This window comes from Kogia breviceps, chromosome 8 (genome assembly GCF_026419965.1).
Source record: "Kogia breviceps isolate mKogBre1 chromosome 8, mKogBre1 haplotype 1, whole genome shotgun sequence".
Classification (NCBI taxonomy): domain Eukaryota; kingdom Metazoa; phylum Chordata; class Mammalia; order Artiodactyla; family Physeteridae; genus Kogia; species Kogia breviceps.
Genome location: NC_081317.1, coordinates 1,743,699 through 1,771,171, shown reverse-complemented (window position 1 = coordinate 1,771,171; position 27,473 = coordinate 1,743,699). Strand labels below are relative to the sequence as shown.

The window sequence follows — 27,473 nt, the reverse complement described above, 5'->3', positions numbered from 1 at the left end:
GCGCATGCGTTGAGATATGCTAACAAGGTTTTAGAGCAGTAACCAGTCCGAAGGCGACGTGTAATTATGCCTTCGATATGAACCAATCAGAGACTTGCACAGTATCCCGAATCTTATATAGGCAGCTGCCGTTACGGCTGCGGGGTCTTCCTTCCATCTTTCTCTAACCAAGCTGTACTCCAATAAAGTGTGATACGAGAAGAATCTAGCGTGTGGCGACTGTTATTCTGCTGGTCAGACGCAGCTCGCCATAATTATGAAATACTACAAATGTAAAGAACAGACTCCCATGTACTCTCTTCCCAGATGGAACGAATATTAACATCGTACCTTCTCTGATCCAGATCTTATTTTCTCTCAGTAACAAAGCATCGCAGTGCTGAAGCCCACCTCCCCCCGAGGCAAACCACTCTCCTCACATCCGGGACCGCTCTCGTGCGGCGTCTGTACCACGTGTGGTCTCTGCCCGTAAACCATATAAACCGCGCACTGCCGACCTGGCTGCCTTCAATTTACATTCATGACAACAAACTGCCTCTCACGTTGCAGCCTGTTACTTTCCCCAAACTCAGAATTAATGTTTCCAAATAGTTCTCCGCTGCTGTGGGCAGATCTCACTCACTCATTTTAACAGCTACTTAGGATTCCACAATTTTCACTATCACGTAAAACGCCAGAAAAACCAAACCTGCATGCTCTCTGCGCTGGCACCCTCCCAGAAGGGGCTGCAAGCTGCGCTGCCCACACCCGACCATCGCCTGGCCACGTCCCACCCCGCCCGCACCATCGGGCCTCTCACCCGTGCCACCCCACTGGGCCTGCTCTGCCTTCCTGCAAAGGTGCACCCACACCACTGCCGTGGGCTCGCCCTGACCTCCTCTTCTGTGAAGAAGCTGTTCTTGTTTTGCCTCTGGGTTGTTCACCCTTTTCCTACTGATTTGTAAGAATTCTTTTTGTATTATGGTTACAAAACAGTTGTGTGACAATCCTTTGTCTATATTTGTTGCAAATGCTTTTTCATGGGTACAGCTTTTATCACTTAATTTTATCTATGATATTCCTCTGTCACCACAGTGAATTTTAATATGGTTAAATACAGGAATCTTTTCTATTACTTGGCTATTTTGTAATTTAAATAATCCATCCCAACACCAACGTCATAAAAATATTTTCCTATATTTTCTTTTCAAAGTTTTTAAATTCTGCTTTTCCGGTTTATGTCTTTCATCCGAGGAAGAGTGCTTGGTTCATGTGGGGTGGAGTCTCACTACATTTCCCGCCCACAGGTGGCGCTTTGCCCCACATTCGGCACTGGCCAGTCCCCCCTGCCCTACAAGCTGTGGGCCACCCCAGGCACTGGGGTCCCACAGAGAGTCGCCGTTCGGACCTCTGTGCACGGCTCCCCTGCATTTAGTGGATGTAAAGTTAAACAAAACTTGGGCTTTGCAGAGCAAGTACCCCGTGTTCCTCTTCTTCCGAATCACAACTTGTCTGAAATCTGGGACAAAGCAAAAGGACAATGAACGCCGTGGATCCGATCCGTTCAGTAAAGTAAGAATCCACGAGGCCATCTTGATACAAATCACCGAGTGGATAAATAACGAGAGAGGAGGAGAGCAGCCCTCTCTCCGCACAGGAGTGCTGGCCCGCCAGAGAACAAGAAGCAGAGCTAGAAACATCCGACAGATGACCACACTGGGGTGAGAGCGCGACGAGAGACCAAAGCCAACCCCCAGGCACTAGTCGGTCATAAAGCAAAGAGCAGTGACCTCGGAGCGGAGGAAGCCAGCGCACGCCACCCGAACCCAGGGACCATCCCTGTGGCATCATTCCTGCTGGAAACCCGGGCCCTGAAGGCCACCAGGAGGGAAGGCCAGGCAAAGCCAAACAAGGGACGGTCAACCAACTAAGTGACCTGCACGCCTGGAAAACGTCAAGGGCGAGAAGGGCTGATTAAGGCTGGGACTCAGATCCAGGTGCAGGGAAGCAGAGGTGTGACCCTGGGCCAGAGTCCGGATTGGACGGAAGGAAACAACACCAGGGACTCCCCTGGTGGCGCAGTGGCTAGGACTCCACGCTCCCAATGCAGGGGCCCAGGTTCAATCCCTGGTCAGGGAACTAGATCCCACATGCACGCCGCAACTAAGAATTCACAGGCCACAACTAAGGAGCCCGCCTGCCGCAACTAAGAGCCGGCACAACAAAATCAAAATAAATAAAGGATAATAAATAAATAAATATAAAAAACAAAAAAGAAAGAAAGAATACCACACCAAGTCTTCACGCGGACCCAAACGTGTGACATGAGACATGTGAAGGCCGCCACCCTGGGACAAGACCCTCGGCGGGGACCCCATCAAGGTCACAGGTTCTGCTTCAGTGTTCAGAGACCTGGCCCAGACCCACGCAGGCTGGGAAACACTTATCAAGGGCTGTCTGCAGACACGACGGTTTTGTTCATCCTGGTCATGGAGGTATACCTAGATGGGACAAAGAGGTGCCCTCCAGCTCACCGCTGCCCTCACTACCCAGCACATCAGGCCAGTTCTCACACAGGCTGGGAGCACCTCACCGGCACGGCCGCGTCCGGGCTCAATCCTACCACGAGAGGCCTCGTCTCCGGCTCTGGGGCTCCTACGTTCAGGAGAAAGGCAGTGCCACGGACCGCACGTCCCTCCCCGCTGTCGGTGCACAGAGGGCTCCTTGGGTGCAGACATTTCTCTGAAGTCAACGTGCTGCTGCCCAAGGCCAGCGAAGAGCCCGTCAACTGGAAGGATCTGTGACCGTGACCCCGGGGGAGGTCCTCTGAGCAGTTTTCTAGAAGTTGCTATCCAAGCATCCGTCAGTGACAAAGTCAAATTGAAAACATAATTTCCCCGGTAATTCCTTTTTTTAAAATACTCATTTTACCTATTTATTTATTTATTTGGTTGTGCTGCGTCTTAGTTGCAGCAGGCGGGCTCCTTAGTTGCGGCACGTGTGCTCCTTAGTTGCGGCTCACGGGCTCCTTAGTTGCGGCTCGCAGCTCTTCAGTTGTGGCATGCGAACTCTTAGTTGTGCTACGCGTGTGGGATCTAGTTCCCTGACCAGGGATTGAACCCGGGCCCCCTGCACTGGCAGCATGGAGTCTTAACCACTGTGCCACCAGGGAAGTCGCCTCCCAGGTAATTCTTAAGCACCCTGCACAAGGGAACACAGTGTCTGCGGAGCAGCCATGAGCCAGGCTGCCAGGAGCGGCCAGAAATGGCAAAGCTCCCCTGCGACCTCGGCCTGGAGTACGCCGCCCATGGCTCCAAGTTCCTGGCAGGGAGATGAGGTCAAACACTCTGGGCTCTCCGCCTCTTCGTCACTACGTTTATGGGTAAAGCAGTGAGACCAGCACTCTTTGGGTGGGGTCAGCTGCTACTAGTTTTCGCCTGGTAGGTTAAACTTCAGGTTTGAAGGTGTCGGGTGTCTTCATTTTGGAAAGGTCCCCTTCGCCCAGCCTGCATTCCCACCTCGGTCAGGTACACTGACCCGCGATCTTTCACAGGGCCCCCAGGAAGCCTGAGGACATTCTGCAAGTTCTCAGAAATTAGGGGTCAATTTCCTGGCGGTAGGCGAGGTGAAAACCGCCAAGGAACAGTCCTTGGTGGGAACCTCCACCGACAGGCAGAGGCTGGGGAACGTGACTGGGTCCTGTTTGTGCAGTTATTGGGTATTTCCGGGAATAAGCTGCGTAAGTTGAACGGGGAGAAGGAGATAGGTGGATTTTTCTTTTTAAGAGGAAATACTTTTCTCCTAGGTGCATCCTGAGTTGAAGTTTCTGAGCCAGCACAACTGCCAATGCTGGATTTTGGTTTTTTTGGATTGAAATCACTTGGGGATTTTTTTTTTTTTTTTATAAGACTGGTGAATTTTGCTTTTTTAAAAAATACTTATTCAAGTGTGTGTATTTTTTTTATTCTTTTTTTTTAACAGACAATCTTTATTAGGTGTGCACCTCCATCTTAGATCCCATTGGAAATGCTGTTTTGCTGTTAGGTGGGTTAAAGGGTTAACCCTGCGTGAGTTTGGTAATAAAAGGTTGTTGACGTTTAAAAAAAATAAAAAAGAATGTATTTGTTCTCCAGTTATTCCCAACTAACTCAGGGAGAAAGGGCACGAATGTGACGGGATGTAACGCTGGAAAGTCTGGGGACCTGCACCTCCTCTGTAGAAGTAAGCTCTCATCAAAACAAAGTCTCCAGGGCTTCCCTGGTGGCGCAGTGGTTGAGAGTCCGCCTGCCGATGCAAGGGACACGGGTCTGAGCGCTGGTCCGGGAAGATCCCACAGGCTACGGAGCCACTAAGCCCGTGTGCCACAACTACTGAGCCTGAGCTCTAGAGCCTGGAAACCACAACTACTGAGCCAGCGTGCCACAACTCCTGAAGCCCACGCGCCTAGAGCCCGTGCTCCACAACAAGAGAAGCCCCCGCACCGCAACGAAGAGTAGCCCCCGCTCGCCGCAACTAGACAAAGCCCGCGCGCAGCAACCAAGACCCAACGCAGCCAAAAATAAATAACATCTCCGAAACATCCATTTTGTCCCTTTGGCCTCCAGTCTTCCACATGAATGTTTACACTCCCTTGTCAATTTCTGTAACAAGGACTCGCAACAAGTCCATTAACAATCTGGGAAAATCACAATTTTTATACTGCTTCTTGGCATCTAAGAATATAGTTGAAGCCCCGCCCTAGAGCAGAGCCCACGATTCTTCCCGCGGTCTCACATCTTCCTGCTGAGTTTCCTCCCCGGCTCTACAGACAGGTCCCCTGTGGGCCCCAACACTCACCAGGAGCCGGCACCGTGCGCAGGGCAGGTGGACAGAGCCACCCTGCCAGGGCTGGGGCTACGGCACCCCCTCCCGTCCCCCTGACTGCAACCTCCGTGGGGTCAGAGCACGTCAGCGGCAGGCCAAGGGCACCCGTCACAAACGGGCAGGGGCTTCTCTCAGACCTCGGTCCGTGCCTCCTGACATGACTGCACCAAACACGCTCAGCCATTCAATTCTCGTTTTCTAGGACTTTACACAGGATTTTCAACCCATGTTAAGAGGGAAAGAAAGCCTATGCCCTTCCTGCTCGCATGCTCTGCTCCTGGTGCTGGAATAACCCCGACAAAGATGACCGCACGTCTGTCCTGGAGCCCTGCTGGGCCCCTTGGCCTCCTCTGCACCCCTCGACTCCGCTCCCTCACCAGGCGGGCCGTCCTCTTCAGGAGGGAACCTGCCATTCAGCCTGTCTCCTGCATGTGCTGGGGTGATTTCTGACCAGAGGAGAAAGGCTACTCTTTGTTTTTCTTCCTTCAGCTTTTTTGGGTTTATTTCTATGTTCTTTTTGAATGCGCCGAGATCAACCTGGTTCATTAATTCTTAAACCCCTTACTGTCCAGACTATGCACTGAGGCGACGTTTCCCTTCACCTGTCACTCTGAGCTGCGTCCTGTCAGTTCTGGCATGTACATCATTCATTCGTTTAATTCAGCAAATACCTGACCAAACGCCAATTTGTCCCAGATGCTATTTTACACGGTTGGGATGTACCAATGAACAAACAGATAAAAACGCCTGCCCCTACAGAGCTCCCACTAGAAAATTCCACTATGATTTCTACTTTGATCCATGAACTATTTTGAAGTATCTTCTTTGGTTTCTAAGCATTAACAATTTCAAAGGTTTGGAGAAAGACGCTGCACGTTTCTGTTACTGACTTCTCGTTTTACTGTGCTGTGAGGAACTATCACTTCTCTGCAACCTGTCGAGGTTTCTTCCGCGGCCTGAGTCAAGCCCATTTTTGTAAAGGCCTCCAGGCTTCCTCATTTTAAAAGAGCGCGACCCCTACGAGCTGGTGCCCTGGCCCAGCCTGCGTCCGTGTGTTCAGGTCCCCTCCGGCCTCACCCTGCTCTCCTCTCACCTGCTTCCTCAGCCTGGTCCCGCAAGTCAAGTCATGAGTCTGGCTCTGGTCACCCCACCCTGGGGCTCTGTCGTTTTTAAAGGCCCGTTTTGACGTTCTGCCGTTAGGTGCCGGGAGCTTCGACCCTCACCTCCTGCCGTGGGCTTTCCCTTCCTCGGCAGCACAGGCTCTCTGTCCCTCCTAGTTGTTTTTGTCTCGAGACCCCGGAGGACAGGTTAGAGACAGGCTGGACAAAGCCCGGGCCAGGACCGCCTAGCCACGCGCGCAGCGGGCGGAGGCCCGCGGGGAGGGAGCCCTGCGCACTCGAGCGGCCCGGACGTCGGCATTTTAAACCCCGCGCCCGCGCTCAGGTGCTCTTCCTCCCCCAGGCCCGTCCGCGGCGCCTGCCGGCCTGGTGGTGGCAGGGCCCCTTCTCCGTGGGTCTGGCGGGCCCTGGCGGTGGCCGCGCTCCCACATGGCAACTCCGCTCTGATTCCCACCAAACGAGTCCTGGACCCGAACGAGCTCGCCTGGGTCACAGCCTGGCAGCTCACTTTCTCACGAACGACCTCCTCCTCCGCCGTGAGACGAGCCTCCTGAGTCTTCCCCGGCCGTGGGGGGGCCTCCCCAGTCCCTTCCAGGGCCCCGCTTACAGGTCTCAGAGGCACACAGCCCAGGCCGCACGGGGACGGAGGTCTAACAGGGCCCGGGGCCACCATGTGCCAATTTGGGGGTTCTCAATCACAGATGGAGACCCGCTCCTGGAAACTGAGCCCCCCTTTCTTTCAAGGTCAGCTGTGTGCTTTAGAAACTACAAAACCCAGCACTTCTGCACTTGGATCAGAAGCAGGACCGACGTCAGCTCGGCGCCAGCAGTGAGTCTGAAGGACACTCTGCGTGAGGCCAGCGGTCGGGGCATCCGTGGGCCTCACACCTCCCTCCCCCAGAAAGAAGAGGACTCGGCAAAACCTACATCAGAGTTCCTGTCCGCACGGCCCTGGACGGGTGTCCGGCGCCACGCTGCACACGGCATCACCCACACCTCTGCCCGCGGCCAGGCGTGAGCCCCTCAGAGACACGCGACACGGTGATACCACCAACACCAAGCCCACGTGAGTCACTCATGGCTTGGCAACAGATGGGTCTGAGCTCATTTTCCTAAACCACATTCTAGATGTTTTAAATCAACTAGAGTAGGGCTGACGAGCTCTCCCCCGTTCTGAGACTGAAGTACAGTCACCAATATTTAACAGGTTACCCAAATATTCCAAAGTCCCCTTTCTCCACCAGAGAAAACGCAGGCTAAAGACAAACACATCCTCATCAGTCTGTCCGTCTCTGCGCTGCCCCAGCTGGCACTAAGGACTCAGGTGACTGACCCTCTGGTGTCCTGACTGTTTGGATCAGAGCATCCCAGCAGCCTCCGGGGCCTCAGGCCCAGAGGCTCGAGCCCCACTCACCGTCCAGCTTCATCTGCTCCGGGCAGTAGTAGTGGACCACGGCCAAGAGAGCGGCCCCGTGGCTGCCGTCCCGCATCAGGTCCTCCAACAACGGGAAGTAGGGTGGCTGCCTCGTTGACAGGTGCTCTCGGCGGTAGCGCACCTGCGGTGGGGAGAAGGGAAAGGGTCACTATGCACGAGATGCCGTCACTGCCGCCTATGTCACAGGCAGGCCGTCAAATCTAGAGTTAACGGAAGTCCTGCGGGACGATGTTTAGAACAAGGGCAATCACAGGGGAAAGGCCCAAATGTCTGGCTTGCATACTCTGCCTGGAACGTCTGTCAAGATCCAGGGAACGGGGCTTCGTGGCCACACGGGTGACAGCAGTTAGCTGCTAATGACACCGGGCCGTCTCACTCTAAAGGGCCGGGCACACCCAGGCCAAGGAAGCAGGACACACGTCTACACTGCCAGAGGCCGCGCACCCTCAGCGGATGAGAAACAAGTTAAATGGTGAACGCCCTACGCTGGGAAGACCCACATTACTGTTACTTTTCTCAGGATTACCAGCATTAACCTTGGCCATCATGAAAAACACAAAGCAGCATTAACGTAGAGTTTGAGAAAGTCCCCCAACCAGGTCAGACGAAATGTCGTCTAATCCGTCAACCAGCCCCTCCATAAGTGCACGGAAGCGTCAGGAACCTGAGTGCTATAAAAAATAAGCATTTTTCAAGGTTTCTGTGCTCCTGCCTTTACAGGAAGCCATGTGCACGGTGCTCTGAGCCTCCGCGCGCCCCTGGGCACTGCCGCTGTAACTGGGCCTCGCTCACGAGCACGGACACACAGGCCGCCAGGGGACCATGTCCTGGGGCATAGGTGAGCCTGGCGTTTCCCGCAGCCGCGCTTTCTCCAGGGGAGGAAAACACAGCGCCAGCTCGAGGGAGAAAACCCGCCACCCGCGCCGCCCGCTACGGATCTCCACGAGCCGTGCAGGAGAGCCAACCCAAAGGAAGGCGCCCCGGCAAGAACGCAGTGTGTGCACAGCACAGGGCGGTCGGCACTGGCATCTGCACAGAGCACGCCTCACCCGTGCACGCGCAACACACGCCACTAACACTGGTCTCAACACGGACTTTAACTTGTTTCTCGGGCCGCCGCGCCCAGGGGCCAGCCCCGGGGCTCCCGCATGCACAGCCCGAGGCACACGCCGGGCCAGGTCTCCACACACACACAGACAGCACGCGGGCCGAGCACGGCATGCAGGAAAGCAGATGGTTTCGCGGCCGAAGACGGATGGCGTGCGTCTGCATCAGGGAAAGCGCTGAACCCCTGGGTCAGGGGAGCCAGTGCCACCCCTCAAGGGGGCCCTGCTCCAAACCTCAGCAGCCTCTGCTCACTCGCCCCGCTACTGGTGAGCCAGACATGCACTCGGGCAGCCGTGGTGACCAACTGCTAGGAGGAAACCTACAGGTGCTCTGCTCTCGGCCACGTTTTCCAGTTTTCATACGATCTCATCCGAAACCCCACTTCCTGGAGGACACCTGCATTTCTGACTGTGTCCTCACGACACCTCATAACTGCTTTTAATAGTTCTCTGACCTTCAGTTTTTGAGAAGTTAAGATATGTAAATATGCATAAAAATGCTTACCCCCTCTTTGTTATTAATGTATTTCAAAGAGATGCAAAATTATCCATCAGCTACAAAGCAGACTGTATCACTGCCCACGCAGATCCCACGGACAGTTTACATCCACGGTAACTCCTTTATGATGGAATTCTAAGGATCATTTGATCCAAATAATTACACTAAAGGATCAGGCAAATAAAGGAGTCTTCAAAAAGATTTGTTCTCCAAAACTTCACGTCAGAATGCACCACCTGGAGCGCCAGGTACTTTTCCGTGGGCAAGTGTAACAAGCTGGTCCTGCTTCCAGAACAGGTCGCCAGGCGGAGCACAGCTAGAGCTGTGGCCAAATCACCACGGACCAGGACACCAGGAAGGACAAATCCAAAGGGTAACTCGGCAAACTGGATGACTCGTCACCCCTGCCGGTACCTACTGGAGAGGAGAATACAGCCTGTCATCGAGCTTGGGGTTCATCATACAGAAGTTAACTATGTGTCCGGAGGAGAAACTGTCTGCAAGTCTACCTACGAAACTGGGCAAAACCACACTCTGGGTGTTGGCTACAAAATGCACCTTAGGGCTCCAGAGGGCCTTCTTACGGTCTACTCTGCCCAGAACCGGGCCATCACTGCCCCGCAGGACATGCAACACCGCCACCAAGGAGGACATTCAGACAAGCAGTCACGAGCAATCTGTAACGGAAGCAAGTGGTTGCGGCGGGGTGGCCGCTGGGACGGCAGCCGGGCGCGCGCGCGGAGCTCACTTACAGGCACTAACTTCCAGTACCACTTGGAGGGAGACTGCCCGGAAAGCAAGGGGAGGAAGGCAGGAGAGGAGTCAGCAGGGCAGGTCCACGTGTGGACAGACGAGACACACACGTGCACACCACGTTCACACGAGAGGCAGGACGTCCTCTGAGAGGTAAGATCTGTCCAGCGCACGGGACCCTCTGCACTAGCGGCTGACCGCAGGGGAAGCTCACAGGCACCTCTACGACACTGGCCTCTGCGGGGGCAAAGACTACTCTGGAAACTCCGCGAGGGTCGGGCACCAAAAAGGACAGGAGCCAACTGCCATGCGGGGAGGGGCTCGGCGAGCCGTCTATGCCCACCTGAGGAAGGGGGGGCGGCTCAGGGAAGCGTGGCCGGGGTGAGGTGCCCACGGACGGCATCCCCGGGGTTCAGGGTAAGAGAGGGGAGCAAGGGGACAGTCGCTCACCCCGCGGCCCTGGGGCCCGCGGCCCAGGCCGGGCCACGTCGTACACGCATCTGAAGAACATGGATTCAGTCACACACGTGCTTGGCCAAAAAATCATCATCATCATCATCAGGTCACACAGGACGTTAGTGGGTCATTTCACTGGACACGTGACACTTGCCCACGTGAACCCCACACTGGACTCACAGCCCGTGAGGGCTCCAAGGGGACCTCTGGCTGCAGGCAACCCCACCCCCCACGCTGACTTCACCCCGGCTGACCCTACGTGCCTTCCTCTGGAGCTTCCGACACCTCCCACCTCTCCCCCACCCCCCCAAGTGCAACACTAGGCTGCCCCTGCCTGGGAGGAAGGGCAGTGGGCCACCGCGCCCTCGCCACCTGCTTGGTGAGTAAGAACAAAGAACCAGCACGGACCACACACAGACACAGTTCTTTAAAACGTTAACTCGGTGCCTTCCAGAGAAGTGAAATTTACCCTTTACCTTTTGATGAGCTGGACTTTCCAATAATTGCTGTTTTAACTTAACTTCTTTCTCTGTTATCTCTCTCATTTTAAGATTTACCTAAAGTAGAAGAAATTAAATGCATTAAAAAGGCAACTGAAATTGATTTCCAACAGCGGTGTGCACATCTTTCCAGAACCCACCTTACTTGTTGGAACTCAGGCTCTTAGATGCAGGTAATATTTAGACAGACCCATTACACACATGCAGAAATACATGGGTTTCTTTCCTATGACCTGTGATTCGACACGGAGAGCAAGGAAGGTCCTCACGCCCCACGGCGCCGGCGTGATGCTTTCCGCCTCACGACAGGATCGACAGACAGCCTCAGCGCTGCGTCCCTGGTGCACGGGCAGCCCAAGTTCGCCGCCACTATCAGCGAACGCTGTTGGTAACACGGTCTGGTTGAAACCCCCCCGAAGCCTGACAGGTGCTCGCACATTCCCTGACCACCAAAATAGCACTAAGAACGGTCGTGAGACACGCGTGAGCAATTAATACAACTGCTCGGACATGAAAGGATCCTCTTCTGGAATTATTAACTCAAAGATAAAATCAAAATTGCAATTATAAAGTAATACCGTGGAGAAAAACACTCATCAATGCTAACAGGGACATGGTCAAAGCTATCATCAGATGAAATGCCACAGAACTGTCTTCCCATTAAACAAGAACACAGATAAGTGAACCCATGCACATCAAATCAAGAACGTAGAAAAATTATGTTTTAAGAGAGAAAGACAAAAGAAAAATCAATGTTGATAAGTTTTAAAATAAATGAATTAGGGCTTCCCTGGTGGCACAGTGGTTAAGAATCCGCCTGCCAATGCAGGGGACACAGGTTCGATCCCTGGTCCGGGAAGAGCCCACACGCCGTGGAGCAACTAAGCCCGTGCATCACAGCTACTGAGCCTGCGCTCCAGAGCCCGCGAGCCACAGCTACTGAGCCCGCGTGCCGCAACTTACTGAAGCCCGCGTGCCCAGAGTCTGTACTCCGCGACAAGAAGCCCACGCACTGCAAAGAAGAGTAGCTCCCGCTCGCTCCAACTAGGGAAAGCCCGTGTGCAGCAACAAAGACCCAACGCAGCCAAAAAGTAAACAGATAAAATAAAATAAATGAATTAGAATAGATGGATGGATGGATAAGTGATAAGGCGAGTATTGTAAAAAAATGTTCACTGTAAAATCTAGGTGGTGGATACAGGGTGTTCTCTGTATAATTCTGTCAACTTTTCTGCATGCTTAAAATTTTTCACAATAAAATACTGGAAGTTAAAAATTTTAGAAAATTTGTTTCTGCCATAAACCAGATACCTCCCTAACGTGGAAAGGATTTTCTGATTGGATGGGTGACGATATCAGTGACTGTAATGTCTGATACGATATCCTGAAATGTGACGTCGGGAAGATCCATACAACTCAGCAAAACCATTTTCCCGATGACAAAGCCACGACCTCACAAAATCGTAACAGGACCAGGAAAAACATAAGAAAGATTTTAATACAACAGAGTACAAAAAGTTCACTGGGGGCTTCCCTGGTGGCGCAGTGGTTAAGAATCCGCCTGCCAGTGCAGGGGACGCAGGTTCAAGCCCTGGTCCGGGAAGAGCCCACATGCCGCGGAGCGGCTGGGCCCGTGAGCCACAACTACTGAGCCCGCGTGCCACAACTACTGAAGCCAGCGAGCCTAGAGCCCGTGCTCTGCAACAAGGGAAGCCACCGCAATGAGCAGCCAGTGCACTGGAATGAAAAGTAGCCCCCGCTCGCCACAACTAGAGAAAGCCCGCGTGCAGCAACGAAGACCCAATGCAGCCAAAAAAAAAAGTTCCCTGGGCTAGTATCTAGATCATATAATAGAATCCTTGCAACAATAAAAAGAGAAATAATCCAATTTTAAAAGGGGCAAAAGGATGTGAATAGACATTTCTCCAAAAAAGATCTACAAATGGCCAATAAACACATGAAAAAAGGTTTCCCATCATTACTATCAGGGAAATGTGCATCTAAACCACAATGAGATACCATCCCACACCCTCCAAAATGGCTAGAATCAAAAAACCAGAAAATGAGTGTTAGCAAGGACGTGGAAAACTGGAAACCTCTGGTGTTGCTGGGGGAATATAAACCGCGCAGCAGTCGTGGAGACAGCCTGCCAGCTCTTCACAGAGTTAAACACGGAGTTCCTACACGACCCAGCAATTCCTCCCCTAGGTATAAACCCAAGAGAAGTGAAAACACAGCCACACCAACACTCGTACTTGAATGTTCATAGCAGGAGTCACGAGAGCCAAAATGTGGAAAACACACATGCCCACCGGCTGAGGAATGGTTAAACAGAACTCAGCATATCTATACGGCTGAGCATTACTCAACCATAAAAGGAATGTGGTACTGATAAGTGCTACAACACGCATGAGACGTGAAAATATGCTACATGAATAAAGTCAGAGACAACAGGCCACGTACTGTAGATTTCATTTAAATGAAATGTTCAGAACGGCCAAATCCAGAGAGACAGAAAGCAGAGGAGTGGCCACCAGGGGCCGACAGGGAAGGACTGCGGATGGCACCAACGTCTCTTTCTGGGTGCGATAAAAATGTCTGCAAGTGGTGGTGACAGCTGCACAACCTGGTGAATATCTTAAAAGCCACTGAACCACACACTTTAAAATAGTGAATTCTACAGCACGTGAATTATATCTCAACTTTTTAAAAAAGTTAATTGGGGGCTTCCCTGGTGGCGCAGTGGTTGAGAGTCCGCCTGCCGACGCAGGGGACACCGGTTCGTGCCCCGGTCCGGGAGGATCCCACGTGCCACGGAGCAGCTGGGCCCGTGAGCCGTGGCCGCTGCGCCTGCGCGTCCGGAGCCTGTGCTCCGCAACGGGAGAGGCCACAACAGTGAGAGGCCCGCGTACCGCAAAAAAAAAAAAAAAAAAAAAGTTAATTGGTAACAGTTTCAAATTCCACATTTCAGTTAACCTTCAAGAAACTACCACTTGTCAAGTTTTGGTATAGAATCAAAAAGAGATGTGCATAATTATCTGAAAAGATTATGAAAGCACTGTCCCCTCTTCAACTACGTATCCACATGAAACCAGACTTTCTTCCTTTACATCAATAAAAACAACATATTGTAGCAGATGAAATGCAAAGGCAGGTAAGAATCCAGCTGTCTTCTGGTAAGCCAGACATTAAAGAAACTTACAAAACTGTAAAATATCACCACTTGTTTCATTTTTGAGAAGTTATTTTTTATTAAAAACACATCACTTACATTAACATGGAATGAGCTGTTACTTTTAAGTGAATTAATAAATATTTTTAAATTTTCCTGTTTTGGGGCTTCCCTGGTGGCGCAGTGGTTGCGAGTCCGCCTGCCGATGCAGGGGACACAGGTTCGAGCCCCGGTCCGGGAGGATCCCACGTGCCGCGGAGTGGCTGGGCCCGTGAGCCGTGGCCGCTGCGCCTGCGCGTCCGGAGCCTGTGCTCCGCAACGGGAGAGACCGCGGCAGTGAGAGGCCCGTGAACCACAAAAAAAAAAAAAAAAATTCCTGTTTTTAATTTCTAATACAGTAAATATTGAGAAATTTTCTAAAACTTCTTTGAGGGCCACGGTATTTAAGAGTGCAAAGGGGTTCTGAGACCAAAAGGTTTGAGAACTCTTTATCTATACAAGGCAATGAAGAGCAATGAAAATGGAAACTATGTGGATAAATGCTGTTAACCATTTTTAATTACCTCAAAAGATAACTGGCTGTTGAAGGTGAAAGTAACTTATCTGGGGCTGTAATGAAATGAATGACCACAGTGGCACAAAGGCCAAAAGGGGAAAAGACATTTCTGATCTTATTTGTGAAATGGTATCACTTTATTTGAAGGCAGACGATGAAACCTGAAGATGAAATTTGTAAACCCTAAAGCAGCCCCCCCCCCCAAAATGTTGGAGATCAAATGGAGTAGTGAAAACCCCCGATCCAAACCAAGCCAGAAAAGAAGGAAGACAAAGAAAAGATACAGAAGGCAGACAAGAGGTAAAGCCCAGAAGTCTCCATCATCACACGAAGCGCAATTAAACCGAACACTCCAATGCCAAGGCCCAGACTGACTGTAGGGCGCCCATAAGAAACTCGCTTTAAATAGACAAGGGGTTAAAAATAAGAGGAAGGGAAGGGCTAGGTCCTGTGCACACTGGTCACGCGGAGGCTGGAGGCAAGGATTGTCACCTGTGATAAAGAGACATTTCACGACCACAAAAGGACAGAAAACTCCTAAACGTGTATAAATGTAACAACAGACTAAAAATACACAAAGCAAAAACTGACACAACCAAAAGGTAAAATAGACAAAATTACTGCTAGAGATTTCAACTCTCCTCTCTGGGTAAGTGACTGATGGGGCCCAAAACTCCAGCGATGCAAACACACCCGAGCGACCTGAAGGGACACTTACAAAGTAGCCCACCGACAGCAGCAGGACACACACACAGGTTCTGGTCAAGTGCACAGGGAACGCTCTGCAAGACCGGGCAGTGGACCACAAAACAAGTCTCGATAAATCCAGAAGGGCTGAAATGAAACCACACAGACTCCGCTCTCCGACCACAACAGAACTAGAAATCAAAACGCTAAGACACCTAGAACCACCCCACCTCCAAACGTACGAAAACTAAACTACCGACTTCTAGATAATCCATTGATAAAACGAGAATTTGCAACTAAAACAAAATATTTTAAAGAGAATGAAGAAAAGCACAACATATAAAAATGTGTACAGTGCAGCCAAAGCACGGCTTAAAGAGGAATTATCAACTTTACATGTTTATATTAACATGTAGAAAGGATTTAAAAGAACTAACCAACTAGAAAGGAGAGAAAAATAAATTCAAAATAAACAGAAAGAAAAATAATAAAAGCAAGAGGAGGAATTATACAGAAAATTGGAGAAATCAACAAAAACCAAAAGCAGGTTTTTTAGAAGATTAATAAAGTTGATAAACCAGACCAACAAAGGGAAGAAAAAAAGGCAAATTACAGAGCAGAAAACAAGAGGGGACATCACTACAGATCATAATACACTAAAAGGATGGTAAAGAACTACGACTATGCCAAAAAAGTCAAAAATTTAAATAAAATTGACAAATTCCTTAAAAGTCACAAAATTAAATAGAAATCCTAAATACCTTATCCATACACTAAAGAAATTGAATTCATAATTAAAACCTCCCAAGAAAACTCCAGGCCCAGATGGCTTCACCAGTGACTCCATCGAAGATTTAAGGACAAAATAATACTAGTAATACTAATAATACACAAAGTGTTTCACAAAACGAAGGAGGGAATACTTCCCAACTCTTTTTTTGACACCCGCATTATCCTGACACCAAAACAATAAAAACACATTACAAGCATATATACCTTGGACAGCACCGAACCCCTAAATCTTTATACACATAAAATATTCTTGAAACGCATTAAGACAAACAACCTCATTAAAAATTGGGCAAAACATGCGAACAGACACCTAACAAGATACACAGAAACATCTTTAGTCATTAAAGAAACGCAAATTAAAACCATGACACACCTCTCCACGTCCACCCAAACGGCTGAAACCGAAAAGCCTGACGATACCACGTGTCCGCAGAACGTGGAACACTGGAATTCTCCTGTCTTGCTAGTGCCAGTCTAGGATGGCACAGTCACTTCAGAAAACACTTTGACAGTTTCTTCTAAAGGTAAACTGATCGTCATGTGACCCAGCAACTCACTCCTAAGTATTTACTCAAAGAAATGAAAATAGATCTGCACATAAAGACTTGTGCACAAATGTTCCCAGAAGCTCTATGCGTAACAGACAAAACTAGAAACAAGCCGAGTGCCCATCAACAGGTGAACGGATAAACAAACCATACGGTGCATTCGTGCAGTGGAGCCCTACCGAGTTTCAAAAGCACCAAAACTACTGACGGACACAATGACGTGGATCAACTTCGAAAACACCGCGGTCAGTGAGAGACACACACAGAGTACATACCACGTGATTCCATCGCTACCAGGACCTAGAAGAGATAAAGCTAATCTCTAGTGAAGAAAGCAGATCAGGGGCTTCCCTGGTGGCGCAGCGGTTGAGAGTCTGCCTGCCGATGCGGGGGACGCGGGTTCGTGCCCCGGTCCGGGAAGATCCCACGTGCCGTGGAGCCGCTGGGCCCGTGAGCCATGGCCGCTGAGCCTGCGCGTCTGGAGCCTGTGCTCCGCAACAGGAGAGGCCGCAGCGGTGAGAGGCCCGCGTAACGCCAAAAAAAAAGAAAGCAGATCAGTAGTTATTTGGGCCAGGCGGGAGATTAACTGCAAACGAGCACAGAAGAACTTTTTTTGGATGACGGAAATGTTACCTTGATTGCAAATGCTAAACGTACGTAGCCACTTGTCAACACTCAAGGAACTGGGTCCATTTATTGCATATAAAACATGTTTGGGGGCTTCCCTAGTGGTTGAGAGTCCGCCTGCCGATGCAGGGGACGCGGGTTCGTGCCCCGGTCTGGGAAGATCCCACGTGCCGCGGAGCGGCTGGGCCCGTGAGCCATGGCCGCTGAGCCTGCGCGTCCGGAGCCTGTGCTCCGCAACGGGAGAGGCCACAACAGTGAGAGGCCCGCGTACCGCAAAAAAAAAAAAAAAAAAAACAAAACACATGTTTGGGCAAAGCTGGGGAGTTTTTTAGTAAAAGACTCAGGCTACTGGCTGGGCGTCGATAAAAAAATAAAAAGAGCCACAGTAAGATGGTTCGCGGGAAAACTCCCGAAACACAGAGGAGATCACCCAGTCACACTCACGCAGGACAGGGAGGCCGGCGGATGGCTCGGAGGCGGCCCCAACCCCAGGGAGCGATTTTGGCCCCCAGGCTGACTGATCACCCGAGGAGGGAGGGGCTGGTCCAGAGGGCCTGGTGCGGCAAGGGAGGGCGCGGCCTTTGCGAGCACGGCCGCAGGGCCCCGGGAGCACTGCAAGGACGTGCTCCCCACACGACGCTCGGGCCGGGGGCAGCAGCTGGGCTGGCCCCCTGCCAAGCGGAGGGGTCTCTAAACGTCTCAGGGGGCGGGCGCGCAGGAGGTCTATCAGCAGCCATCCAGTCTGCGGCAGGACGGTCCCCAAAATCGATGCCACACAGCAAGAGAAACCCAGAGGTCGCATGACAGGCCTGCCCTGTGAATCCAGAGCTGCTGACGGGGACGAGGGCACCCGCACGCGGAGCCAAACGTGAGAAGCGACCCTCTGGAAAGAGCCCAGAGGAGAAAGGCGGGCCAGGGCGGGCGTGAGGGGAGCTCACACCCGCCTCCGGTGTGCGCGCACAGCCACACTCCCGCGACCACGGAACCTAGGAACAGAGTCTCCAAGAGACTTCAGATCTCGTTAGACATCTAAGATTGACGCTGAAGAGAAAACTCACCAATGTCAAACCTCCCCAGAGCCCAAACCTCATTAAACGTGCAGCAATTTTCTGTGGAGAGAAAACACATCAGCGTGAGGAAGGAGGGAAGGTGCCCAGGCCCAGCTGGAACCTGTCAGGTGACAGCATCCACAGTGGAGAGGCCGCGGGGAGCTAAGGTCCCGTCGCAGCTCGGGGAAGGCACAGGAGGAGGGAGCACACGTCACCCGCACCAGAGGAGCCGCCCCGAGAGTGGCCCCAGGAAGGGAGCGACTGCGGGAGTCCCCCCTCGACGGGACGCTGGGGAGAACCTGCGGGGCAGCGGCGGGTGTGGCGCTCAGAGCTGTCACCTGAGGGAGAGGCCTCCTGACTGAGAAACTGAAATGCACACGGGTGCTAAGGAAATGGCAAAACGTGGAGCACGTGGAAAAAAACCATAAATACTGGGCAAGGGAACGAAGATCACGGAAAGCTGAAGCCGGCGTTAACCGCTGGGAGAACGGAGCGCGGCGCGAGGAGGGGCGTGAGCCGCGACAAGCCCACACAGTCGGCACGGCGTCGGGCGCGACTGCGGACCCGGCCAAGGTGGCCACGTGAGCACGCCGAGCAGCGGGGACACCTGTCACGACAGCAAGTCAGGAGGCGGTGTCCACACGGCGGGGAGACGACACAGCAGTGCTGCCGGGCGGGCCATCAAGTCCCAGGCAAAGAGGCCACGAGCACCCGGGAGGCGCCGATGGACACACACGGCAAACACCCTGGAAACAGGAGGGTCCTGGGAGGGAAGGGGAAGGCATGTCCCCCCAGCCCTGCGCACAGAACCCCGGCCAAAACAGACTACCCCAAAGGGAGAAAAAGAGCCAGACCTATACTCTCTTCCTTAAACTTCAACTTTATCAGCAAGTGAAGAAATAAAAGTAAAAGGTGCTATTTTTCACCTCTCAACTTGGCAGGTATTTTTTAATAATAACCAATATATGAGAAGACACGGGGAAAAAACACAGACTAAACAGTATGAGAAAAACGGTACAGTCTTAATGGTCAGAATTTGGCAAAAACTAATCAAAAGCCTTTAAAAATGAACCCCAGCTTAATCTCAACCGCTGCCCACCAGGAAGTCATCGAGATGCTCAGGGAGACGGCGGCTTATCGCTGGAGGGGACAGCTCGGCCCCGACGCGTCGAGACCACGGCAGGCGGGCGGGCGGCCGCAGAATGGCCCCAGCCATACTCACCACATCTCACCAAATGCAAACCTCAGCCTATGGTCAAGGGCCTGGAAGACCCCAACTGCGCCTTTAAGTCTGGATGCTACACCCAGATAAACAAAAACTATGAGAATTTAATACACTTTACTACAAAACACTACGTTTACAGGTGGCAAGGTCACGGGGAATTTTCACTTTCTTCTGTTTGCTCATCCGTGTTTTCTAAATGTCTATAATAACTATGCCATTCCTTTGATAAGGGGGGGAAAATCAATAAAAGTTGTTAAAGGAAAAGGAAAAGAAACTCTGAACTTGTGGCCATAGGAAGGGAGCTTGGGCTCGGATCACAGAACCGTGCCCCGGAGGCCCGGGCTCCCGTGGAAACCCCGCTCCAGAACATCGTTTTTTAGCCAAAACCCTGTGGGACGCTTCCCGCGTGCACTCCTACGTGAAGCCAGGGGACGGGGACGAGGAGGTGCCGCCACCGGGAAGCGACCCTGTGGGCACTGGCCAGCTCCCGCGTCCCACCAGCACCGCAGGTTCCACACGAGCCCTAGAAAAGCCCCCTCCACCTCACTGCGGGGCCAGAGGGCGAAGGCGGTCTGCTCACCCACTTGATGCCCCAGACCCACACGAGGGAGGAAACCAAGTAAAGAGCAGGGCGGCATCACCGCGATGAGGCGGCCGTCCAAGGGAGCAGAACGCAGGCTCTGCCGCGTTCTTCAGCTGATCCCACGGCCACGGACTCTCACCTCACCTCTGATAAAGCCCCTACGTGGCAGGGGATACATGTGCAAACTGCATAACGAAGTAACTCCAAATTTCCTGCATGTGATACAGCTCTGCAAGGAGCTGCTCAATCTTCCATTTCCTCTGCTTCATCAAGTGTCCCTGGGCTTCCCTGGTGGCGCAGTGGTTGGGAGTCCACCTGCCGATGCAGGGGACGCGGGTTCGTGCCCCGGTCCGGGAGGATCCCACGTGCCGCGGAGCAGCTGGGCCCGTGAGCCGTGGCCGCTGAGCCTGCGCGTCCGGAGCCTGTGCTCCGCAACGGGAGGGGCCACGGCAGCGAGGCCCGCGTACCGCAGAACAAAATAATAAAAATAAAAATAAAGTGTCCCTAACTGAATACCTTTTGGCAAATGAGGAGACTTAACAACCAAAAGGCTTTGGTAAGGTAATCCTATAATCACACACCGTGAAAAATGAACATTCTTTATGAAGGCTGTATAGACGGGCACATCGTAAGCTTCTAAACATCAAAGGCAAAAACCAGCACTTAGGAAGCTACCATTTCTCCTTTAATCAAAATGCCTTCTAAGCTGAGATCTCCACGAATGCACAGAGGTGCCTGAGGTCAGACTAGAACAGATTTATTAACTTGCGCCCACGCACCTGGGCCTCCTACAGGCCCGTGCCGCTGCCCTCTGCAGCCCCTGTCTGTCTGAAGCTCAGAGGACATACCTCTGAGGCCGCTGCTCTCCGGGGGAAGAGGACCCGCCCCCAAGGGGCACCCCGGCCACGCACGCGGCTCGCCCCCACTGCAGGCAGGGCCCCCAGCGCTCACCTTGTTGACCCAGAAGACCATGGCGTCCTCGAGGTCGTAGGGCAGCTCTTTCGAGGCACTGAACGTGGAGAAGCGCTTGACGCTGGCCACCACCTTCTCAATGCTGATCATCTCCACGGTGTAGGCCATCATGAGCGCGTCCACCATCGCCATGTGCGCGCTCTGGGGGCAGAGGCAGCAGTCAGTCACCCAACCTTGCCTTTCCGCCCCGGGTCAACGCGGAGACCCTCCCTAGACCCACAGCTGAACGCCTCCGTTGTCTGTCTTCCTCTGCACCCAAGGAGGCACTCAGATCTCTACTTGTACGTGACCCCCCCTTCCTCGTCTCTGACGACCCTGTGAGAGCCCGGGGCTTCCCTACTGCGCAGCTGGGGGCAAAGGTACAAGGGGCCAAGAGACGTGCCCGAGGGCCCATGACCGCCAGAGGCCCCTGGGGCCGGTCAGGGGCCCTGCACACTGAACTCACGCCAGGCCTTCGAGCCCTTTCTTCCCAGAACCAGTAACATCCTCCCGATCCACAACACACACCCACAAAGGCCAAGAGTGAAAAACCACAGAGCGCAGAACGCCTGAGAATGGGCTGAGTTAAAGCCCCGTGGGAGGTGCCACAAGCGGCCTAGCCCTGGAGCAGCCTGGAAAAGTCACGCTGGTGGGATGGCTTTCCGGGAGAGAGGCGGGGAGACACTTGGGGAGGAAAGGTGTGTGTCCTTCTTTACTGGGGCACAAAAACACTTAGAAGATACACGTGAAACAACCTAACTGGGTGGGCGCAACAATTCTACGGCACAACGCGTGCAAAAAGTTTGCTCCCCGTGAGAAAAAGCCGACAGGGAGCTGTCCCCTCCCCCTTTTCCAAACCAGCCACTGGCCCGCAGAGAGAGGGTGGCCTCAAGCCCTGAACTTCCGGGGCGACTCTGCTGTGCTGCAGGGGGATAGCGGCAGCCCGCCAGCCGCCCCCGCCCCGCCGCCCAGGCCACTCACCATCTTTATGGGCGCGTGGCTGAGATCGGGCTCCGTCACGGGGGAGTCGTCACTCTCCATCACGTAAATCCCCTTCCGGGACAGGGCCTGGATGACAGACTGGTGTCCCTGCAGAGTGGCCACCTGGTCCCCCTTGAGGACGAGGCTGCAGACGCGGCAGTACAGCTCGCTGGCCAGCAGGAGCCGGATGACCGGGGGCTTGATGTGCTCCTGCTCGTACTGGTCCATGTAGAAGGGGTCCCTGAGCTCCTCCGGGACGTCATCTGCACGGGGAGGAGGCCGCCGCGTGAGCACGACGCACCCCACTCTCTCCAGACACGGCTCGGGGCCGACGGACAGGCAACTTGTAACAAGGTGGGAGACCTGGCTACGCGGCACGCCCGGCTCTCCCCCACCAGCAGAGGCGAGCAAGCCTCGCACAGCCTGAGCGACACCACCGCCCCACCCCACGGGCATCTCTCCCGACGCAGGAGAGCAAGGAGCAGGTGTGGGAGCGCGAGGGGGCTCGTGGGCCGAAGTGAGGCCAGGACCGCGTGCGCACAGCCAGGCCACACCCAGCACCCAGCACCAGCCCTAGGGAGGGAGCCAGGTGCATCCCCTGTCTGCTGTCAAATCAGGTGACTACAAGGCCCGACGCCAGGCCTTTAGGGGAAAGCACCAGGCCTGCCGCTGCTGCGACAGCCAGGCCGGAGCCGCAGCCGTGAGCCTCTGCGCGTCTTTGGACCGGGCGGCACGAAACGATACAGCCACGTTACCAAGCATCCCCTCGATCCCATCAAATCACGACTTCTGTCCCTACGTCACAAATGAGGAAACCGAGGCACAGAGAAAGCCAGCAACGTGCCCAAGGTCACGAGAGTCAGAAACCAACTATGAACCTATCGTGGTCCACGGCATCTACACCGCTTCCCGTACACACACACCCGCCGTGTGTGCAAAGCTTTCCCGGCGGCTGCGACAGTCTCCCCACCCGCTGTCCTTCCCGCTTGCTCTGCAAGCTGTCAACCACTGTCCCCCAAAGGGGGGACTCTGCAGTCCAGTCCAGCTGCACCTCACTTTGCTGCGCTCTGCGGACACTGTTTTCTCCAGGTTGACGGTCTGGGGAAGCCTGTGTCTAGCCAGTCTCTGAGCTCCCATTTTTCCAAAGCATTTGCTCACTTTGTGTCTGTGTGTCATTTTAGTAACTTAACTCTTGCGGTTTTCAAACTTTGTCATTACTATTATATTTGTTAAGTTGATCTGCAGTCTATTGTAACTGGAATTTCGTAGCAAGAGTGTTGTTTTTTTCTTTTTTTGGCTGCGTTGGGTCTTCGTTGCTGCGCGCGGGCTTTCTCTAGTTGCATTGCGGTGCACGTGCTTCTCACTGCGGTGGCTTCTCTTGTTGTGGAGCATGGGCTCTAGGCGCACAGGCTTCAGTAGTTGTGGCACGCAGGCTCAGGAGTTGTGGCTCGCGGGCTCTAGAGCGCAGGCTCAGTAGTTGTGGTGCACGGGCTAAGTCGCTCCCCAGCATGTAGGATGTTCCCGGACCAGGGCTCGAACCCTTGTCCCCTGCATTGGCAGGCGGATTCTTAACCACGGCGCCACCAGGGAAGTCCCCAACAGAGTGTTTTTAACGAAGCCGGGTAGGTTGTCTTTTAGACATAACACTGCTTCACACCTGATGGACTACAGTCCAGTGTAAACGTCAGGTTTAGATGCACCGGGAAACCAGACCTCCGTGCGACTCGCTCGGCCGCGCGGCCTGGGGCTGAGCCCAGGTCTCTGGTCTCTCACTCTGCGCCCCCGACCCCCGCTGCCCCCGCGGCGCCCACGCTCAGGCCACGCCTCGCGGGCAGCGCCGTCGCGCACACGCAGTGACCCCACCCAGGAGAGCAGACGGCGCTAGCTCAGCACAGGGGCCACCTTCTCCGCCGGAGGGGAGCGGCAGCGACCCACGCCGGGAGTGAGGGCAGGACCCGGCCACAGCCCCGCAACGCCGCCCGCCTGCAGCTCATGCGGCCGGCTGGGAAGTGAGCCTGGGAGGGAGGGAGGGTCACCTCCGGAGGCAGCGCCGGGACCCGCCCCTCCCCGCTCGCCCTCTGGCTCTCTGTCTCTCGACACGGGCGGGGGCACGGCCACCCCACCGCCCAGGGGCCCTCGGTCAGCAGCCGCAACGGCGGAAGGACCCGTGTGGGCGTCACCGCCAAGTGCTGAGCTGGACAGAGCTGGTGGGACAGCGGCCTGAGGACACTGACTTGGGGACACAGGTGTGAGGCACAGCTGTCTGAGGGACACTGTCATTCACCAGAAACATCAGGAGCCAAAGCCAGCGCGGTTCCGCAGCTGGCCGCAGAGATCTAGGCTCAGGACTCTGAAGTGGGCCTGCTGGAAAGGCCGCGAGAAGGGTCAGAGGATGCGGACACGACTACAGCTAAAACGGGGTCGGAGCTCCATGCAGAAGGAACAGGGCGCCAGCTGGTCGGGTGAACAGAGGATCAGAGCTCGAGGACAGCGTGTGCGCTGAGAGCAGGACCTGAGCACGTCGGCCTGGCCTGGACCGGGTGCGCCTCTCACCCGGCCGGTCAGAACCCCCGCCTCAAGTGCAAACCACGCACACTACGAAGGCCTGTCTCCGGGGCTGGGGAGGAGTGAATCAAACCGTACGTGTAAGTCGCCGCGCCGCGAGCGGAGCCCGGTGCTCAGCAAAACTCACGCAAGTGTCAGTTTTCAAGTTTATTGTCAATCAGGCTAAAAAGACTGCCAAGGAAGCACTCTTCCCGCTGCTGTCTGTCACACTTTGTCCCATGCTGTCTACCAAGGCCACATCACTCACCCGGGGTGGGGCTGGGGTGGGGTGGGCAAGGACCCCCAGGTAGGCGCCAACCCCAACCTGAAGCCCGAGATGGGTTTCAACCCAGTCTGAGGAAAACCAAGACGGCAAGCCGCCACGACACAGCAGGACAGGGAGCCTCGCCGCCCGAGAGCCTCAAAAACATGGCCGTGTCCAGCCCCACCCCAGACCAGCTAAACCAGAATGTCCTGTGGGCTCACAGGCATCAGCATTTGTACCACTGAGAATCCACTAGAGAGGCTCCGGAGGTGGCTGACAGTCTCGGTCGAGAAGTCCCTTACTTACACGCTCTGGTTGTGGAAACAGGCACTCACAGAGGGCTTCTATTTCTGGACCCCTGCCTGCACCCCCCTCTTCACTGGAGATGCCAGACAGAAGAGGAAGAAAACGGTCGGCAGCTGGCCCCACCGGGCACAGCCCAGTGACTCTCCTCCCCCACACCAGGCGAGCTCCGTAACAAAACCATATCCCAGAGGTGGCGGGATAGGTGGGCGCCGCGGGCTCTTCTCTCCCCCTTTGCTGAGGCATGCTCGGTTGCAGGAAACACTCAGGCTTGGCTTCTAGTCAAACAGCCAGGAAGAGAGACCCCTGGAGCCCCCAGAGAGGGGGTGGAGGATCACAGAGAAGAAGGGGTGGATAAGGATTCCTGAACCTGTGTACGCTGTCCTGGATGACCCCAAGTGGCCCATGTGTGACAGACCCAAAGAACCGAACTGACCCTCGAACCACTGCCCACAAATGGCAAAACAGACTTCTGGTCTGAACTTAACGGGGTTTACTGCAACCCGGCTGCTAACAAACCACCAAAAAACATGAACATCATCCAAAATATTTTAGCAGAGCCCAGAAAACAGGCTCACAGTATAACATTCTAAGTGTCCAGGACAGGGACTTCTCCGGTGGCACAGTGGTTAAGAATCCGCCTGCCAATGAATGCAGGGGACACGGGTTCGAGCCCTGGTCCGGGAAGATCCCACATGCCGCGGAGCAACTAAGCCCTCACACCACAACTACTGAGCCCGTGCTCGAGAGCCCACGAGCCACGACTACTGAGCCCACACGCCACAACTACTGAAGCCCGCGCTCAAGAGCCCACAAGCCATGACTACTGAAGCCCGCGCTCCTAGAGCCTGTGCTCCGAAACAAAAGAAGCCACCGCAATGAGAAGCACGTGCACTGCAACAAAGAGTAGCCCCTGCTCGCCACAACTAGAGAAAGCCTGCGTGCAGCAAAAAAGACCCAATGCAGCCAAAAATTAATTAATTGATTAATTAATTTAAAAAAAATGTCCAGGACACAATCCATAAGTACTCAACACATAAAGACAGGAAAACGAGACCAACTCTCAGGGGAAAAGACAGTCAACAGACGCCAACCCTGAGATGACCCAGATGTTAGAATTACTGAAGACTTTAAAACAAGGCCCCACGAGGCCCTCTTGAAACAAATGGAAAGACATAAGTTATTAACAGAGAAATAAAAACTATTAAAAAAAAAAAACACCAAACCTTCAGAACTGCAAAATACCGTATCGACAAGAAATTCAATGACAGATTCAAAAGATGCACAAAACAGAAGTGGACTCACAGATACAGAGAACAAACTAGTGGTTACCAGTGGTGGGGGAGAGGAAGGCACAAACAATTGGGTGTGACACAGGCTCAAGGCTGTATTGTACAACGCAGGGAATATAGCCGATATTTTGTAATAATTGTAAATGGAAAGTAACCTTTAAAAATTGTATTAAATAAAAATTAAGTTAAATTAAAAAAAAAAAAAAGGCGAACAAAACAACAGAGAAAAGAGTCAGTGAACTTGAAGACAGATCAACAGAAATAATCTACCTGAAGAGCAGAGGGAAACTCAACAGAATGAAAAGCAGAGCCTAAGGGAGCTGTGGGACGACTTCGCAAGATTTAGTAATTACATTACTGCAGAGGGGAGACTGGTGCAGAAAAAGCATTTGAATAAAGAATACCTAGAATCTCCCCATATTTGGTAAGAAACCAATTTACAGGCTTAGGAACCAACTTGAAGAAAACCAGGCCCACACACTTCATAATCAAATGGCTGAAAACCAAAGGTGAAATAACGGGCCCTCGGGACCCCTAACTGGAGGTATCAGCCAGACTTTCAATGACTATGCTTCAAACAATGAAAGGAAAAAAGATAAGACTAAGAATTTTGGCAGAAAAGTGGAAATTACTTTTTAAAAAAGAGACAAAAGAACTTGGCAGATTTGAAAAAGAACCAAGTAGGAATTCCAGAACAGAAAAATACAGTAACTAAACTGAATTTACACACTGGATTGCTGAATAGCACATTACACACAGAGGACAGAAAACACAGCAGACAAGGTAAACGAAAAACACTGCTTAGTGTCACAGGAGTGTGACTGGAGACCCAGAAAGAAAGGAGAGAAAATATGGGGCGGAATTTCCACAGATAATGGACAATTATTTTCCAATACTGGTAAAATTCATGCTTCCCAGCAGGAGAAGGAAGGGAGGAAAGGAGGGAGGGAGAAATCTACACACCAAAGAACATCATAGTGATACTGATAAAATCCAAAGACAAAGGAAAAACTTTTAAAGCAGCCAGAAGGAGCGTGAGTCGTCCTTGAGTCAGGACAAGAGGGTACAGATTCATCTCTCCCTGCTCCTCCCTACTAGGTACAACTATAAACCCTGGAAACAGCTCAAAGGCTAACCAACAGGGAACTCTGAGAGGTGGAAGAGGAAGGCAAACTGGTTGGGAACCCAG

General features: G+C 53.1%; 2 protein-coding genes and 1 pseudogene across 4 annotated transcripts in view; 1 reads left to right on the top strand and 2 right to left on the bottom strand.

Moving 5' to 3' along the window:
• CAMSAP1 (calmodulin regulated spectrin associated protein 1) overlaps window positions 1–27,473 on the bottom strand; it is a 55,596-nt gene that overhangs the window by 15,577 nt on the left and 12,546 nt on the right. The window contains exons 3-7 of one of the 3 annotated variants that reach the window (XM_059070885.2): window positions 21,881–22,143; window positions 20,900–21,061; window positions 10,686–10,766; window positions 9,753–9,785; window positions 7,375–7,516 (exon numbers count right to left, since the gene is read on the bottom strand). In XM_059070885.2, the coding sequence (XP_058926868.1) occupies window positions 7,375–7,516; window positions 9,753–9,785; window positions 10,686–10,766; window positions 20,900–21,061; window positions 21,881–22,143 (681 nt within the window). The remainder of the gene's footprint in view (window positions 1–7,374; window positions 7,517–9,752; window positions 9,786–10,685; window positions 10,767–20,899; window positions 21,062–21,880; window positions 22,144–27,473) is intronic. The other 2 variants (XM_059070886.2, XM_067040273.1) reach the window with 2 other exon arrangements.
• The window catches only part of RPL7A (ribosomal protein L7a), a 187,105-nt gene that overhangs the window by 152,889 nt on the left and 6,743 nt on the right, over window positions 1–27,473 (bottom strand). The window lies entirely within an intron of this gene.
• On the top strand, window positions 693–2,783 carry LOC136794649 (uracil-DNA glycosylase pseudogene; annotated as a pseudogene).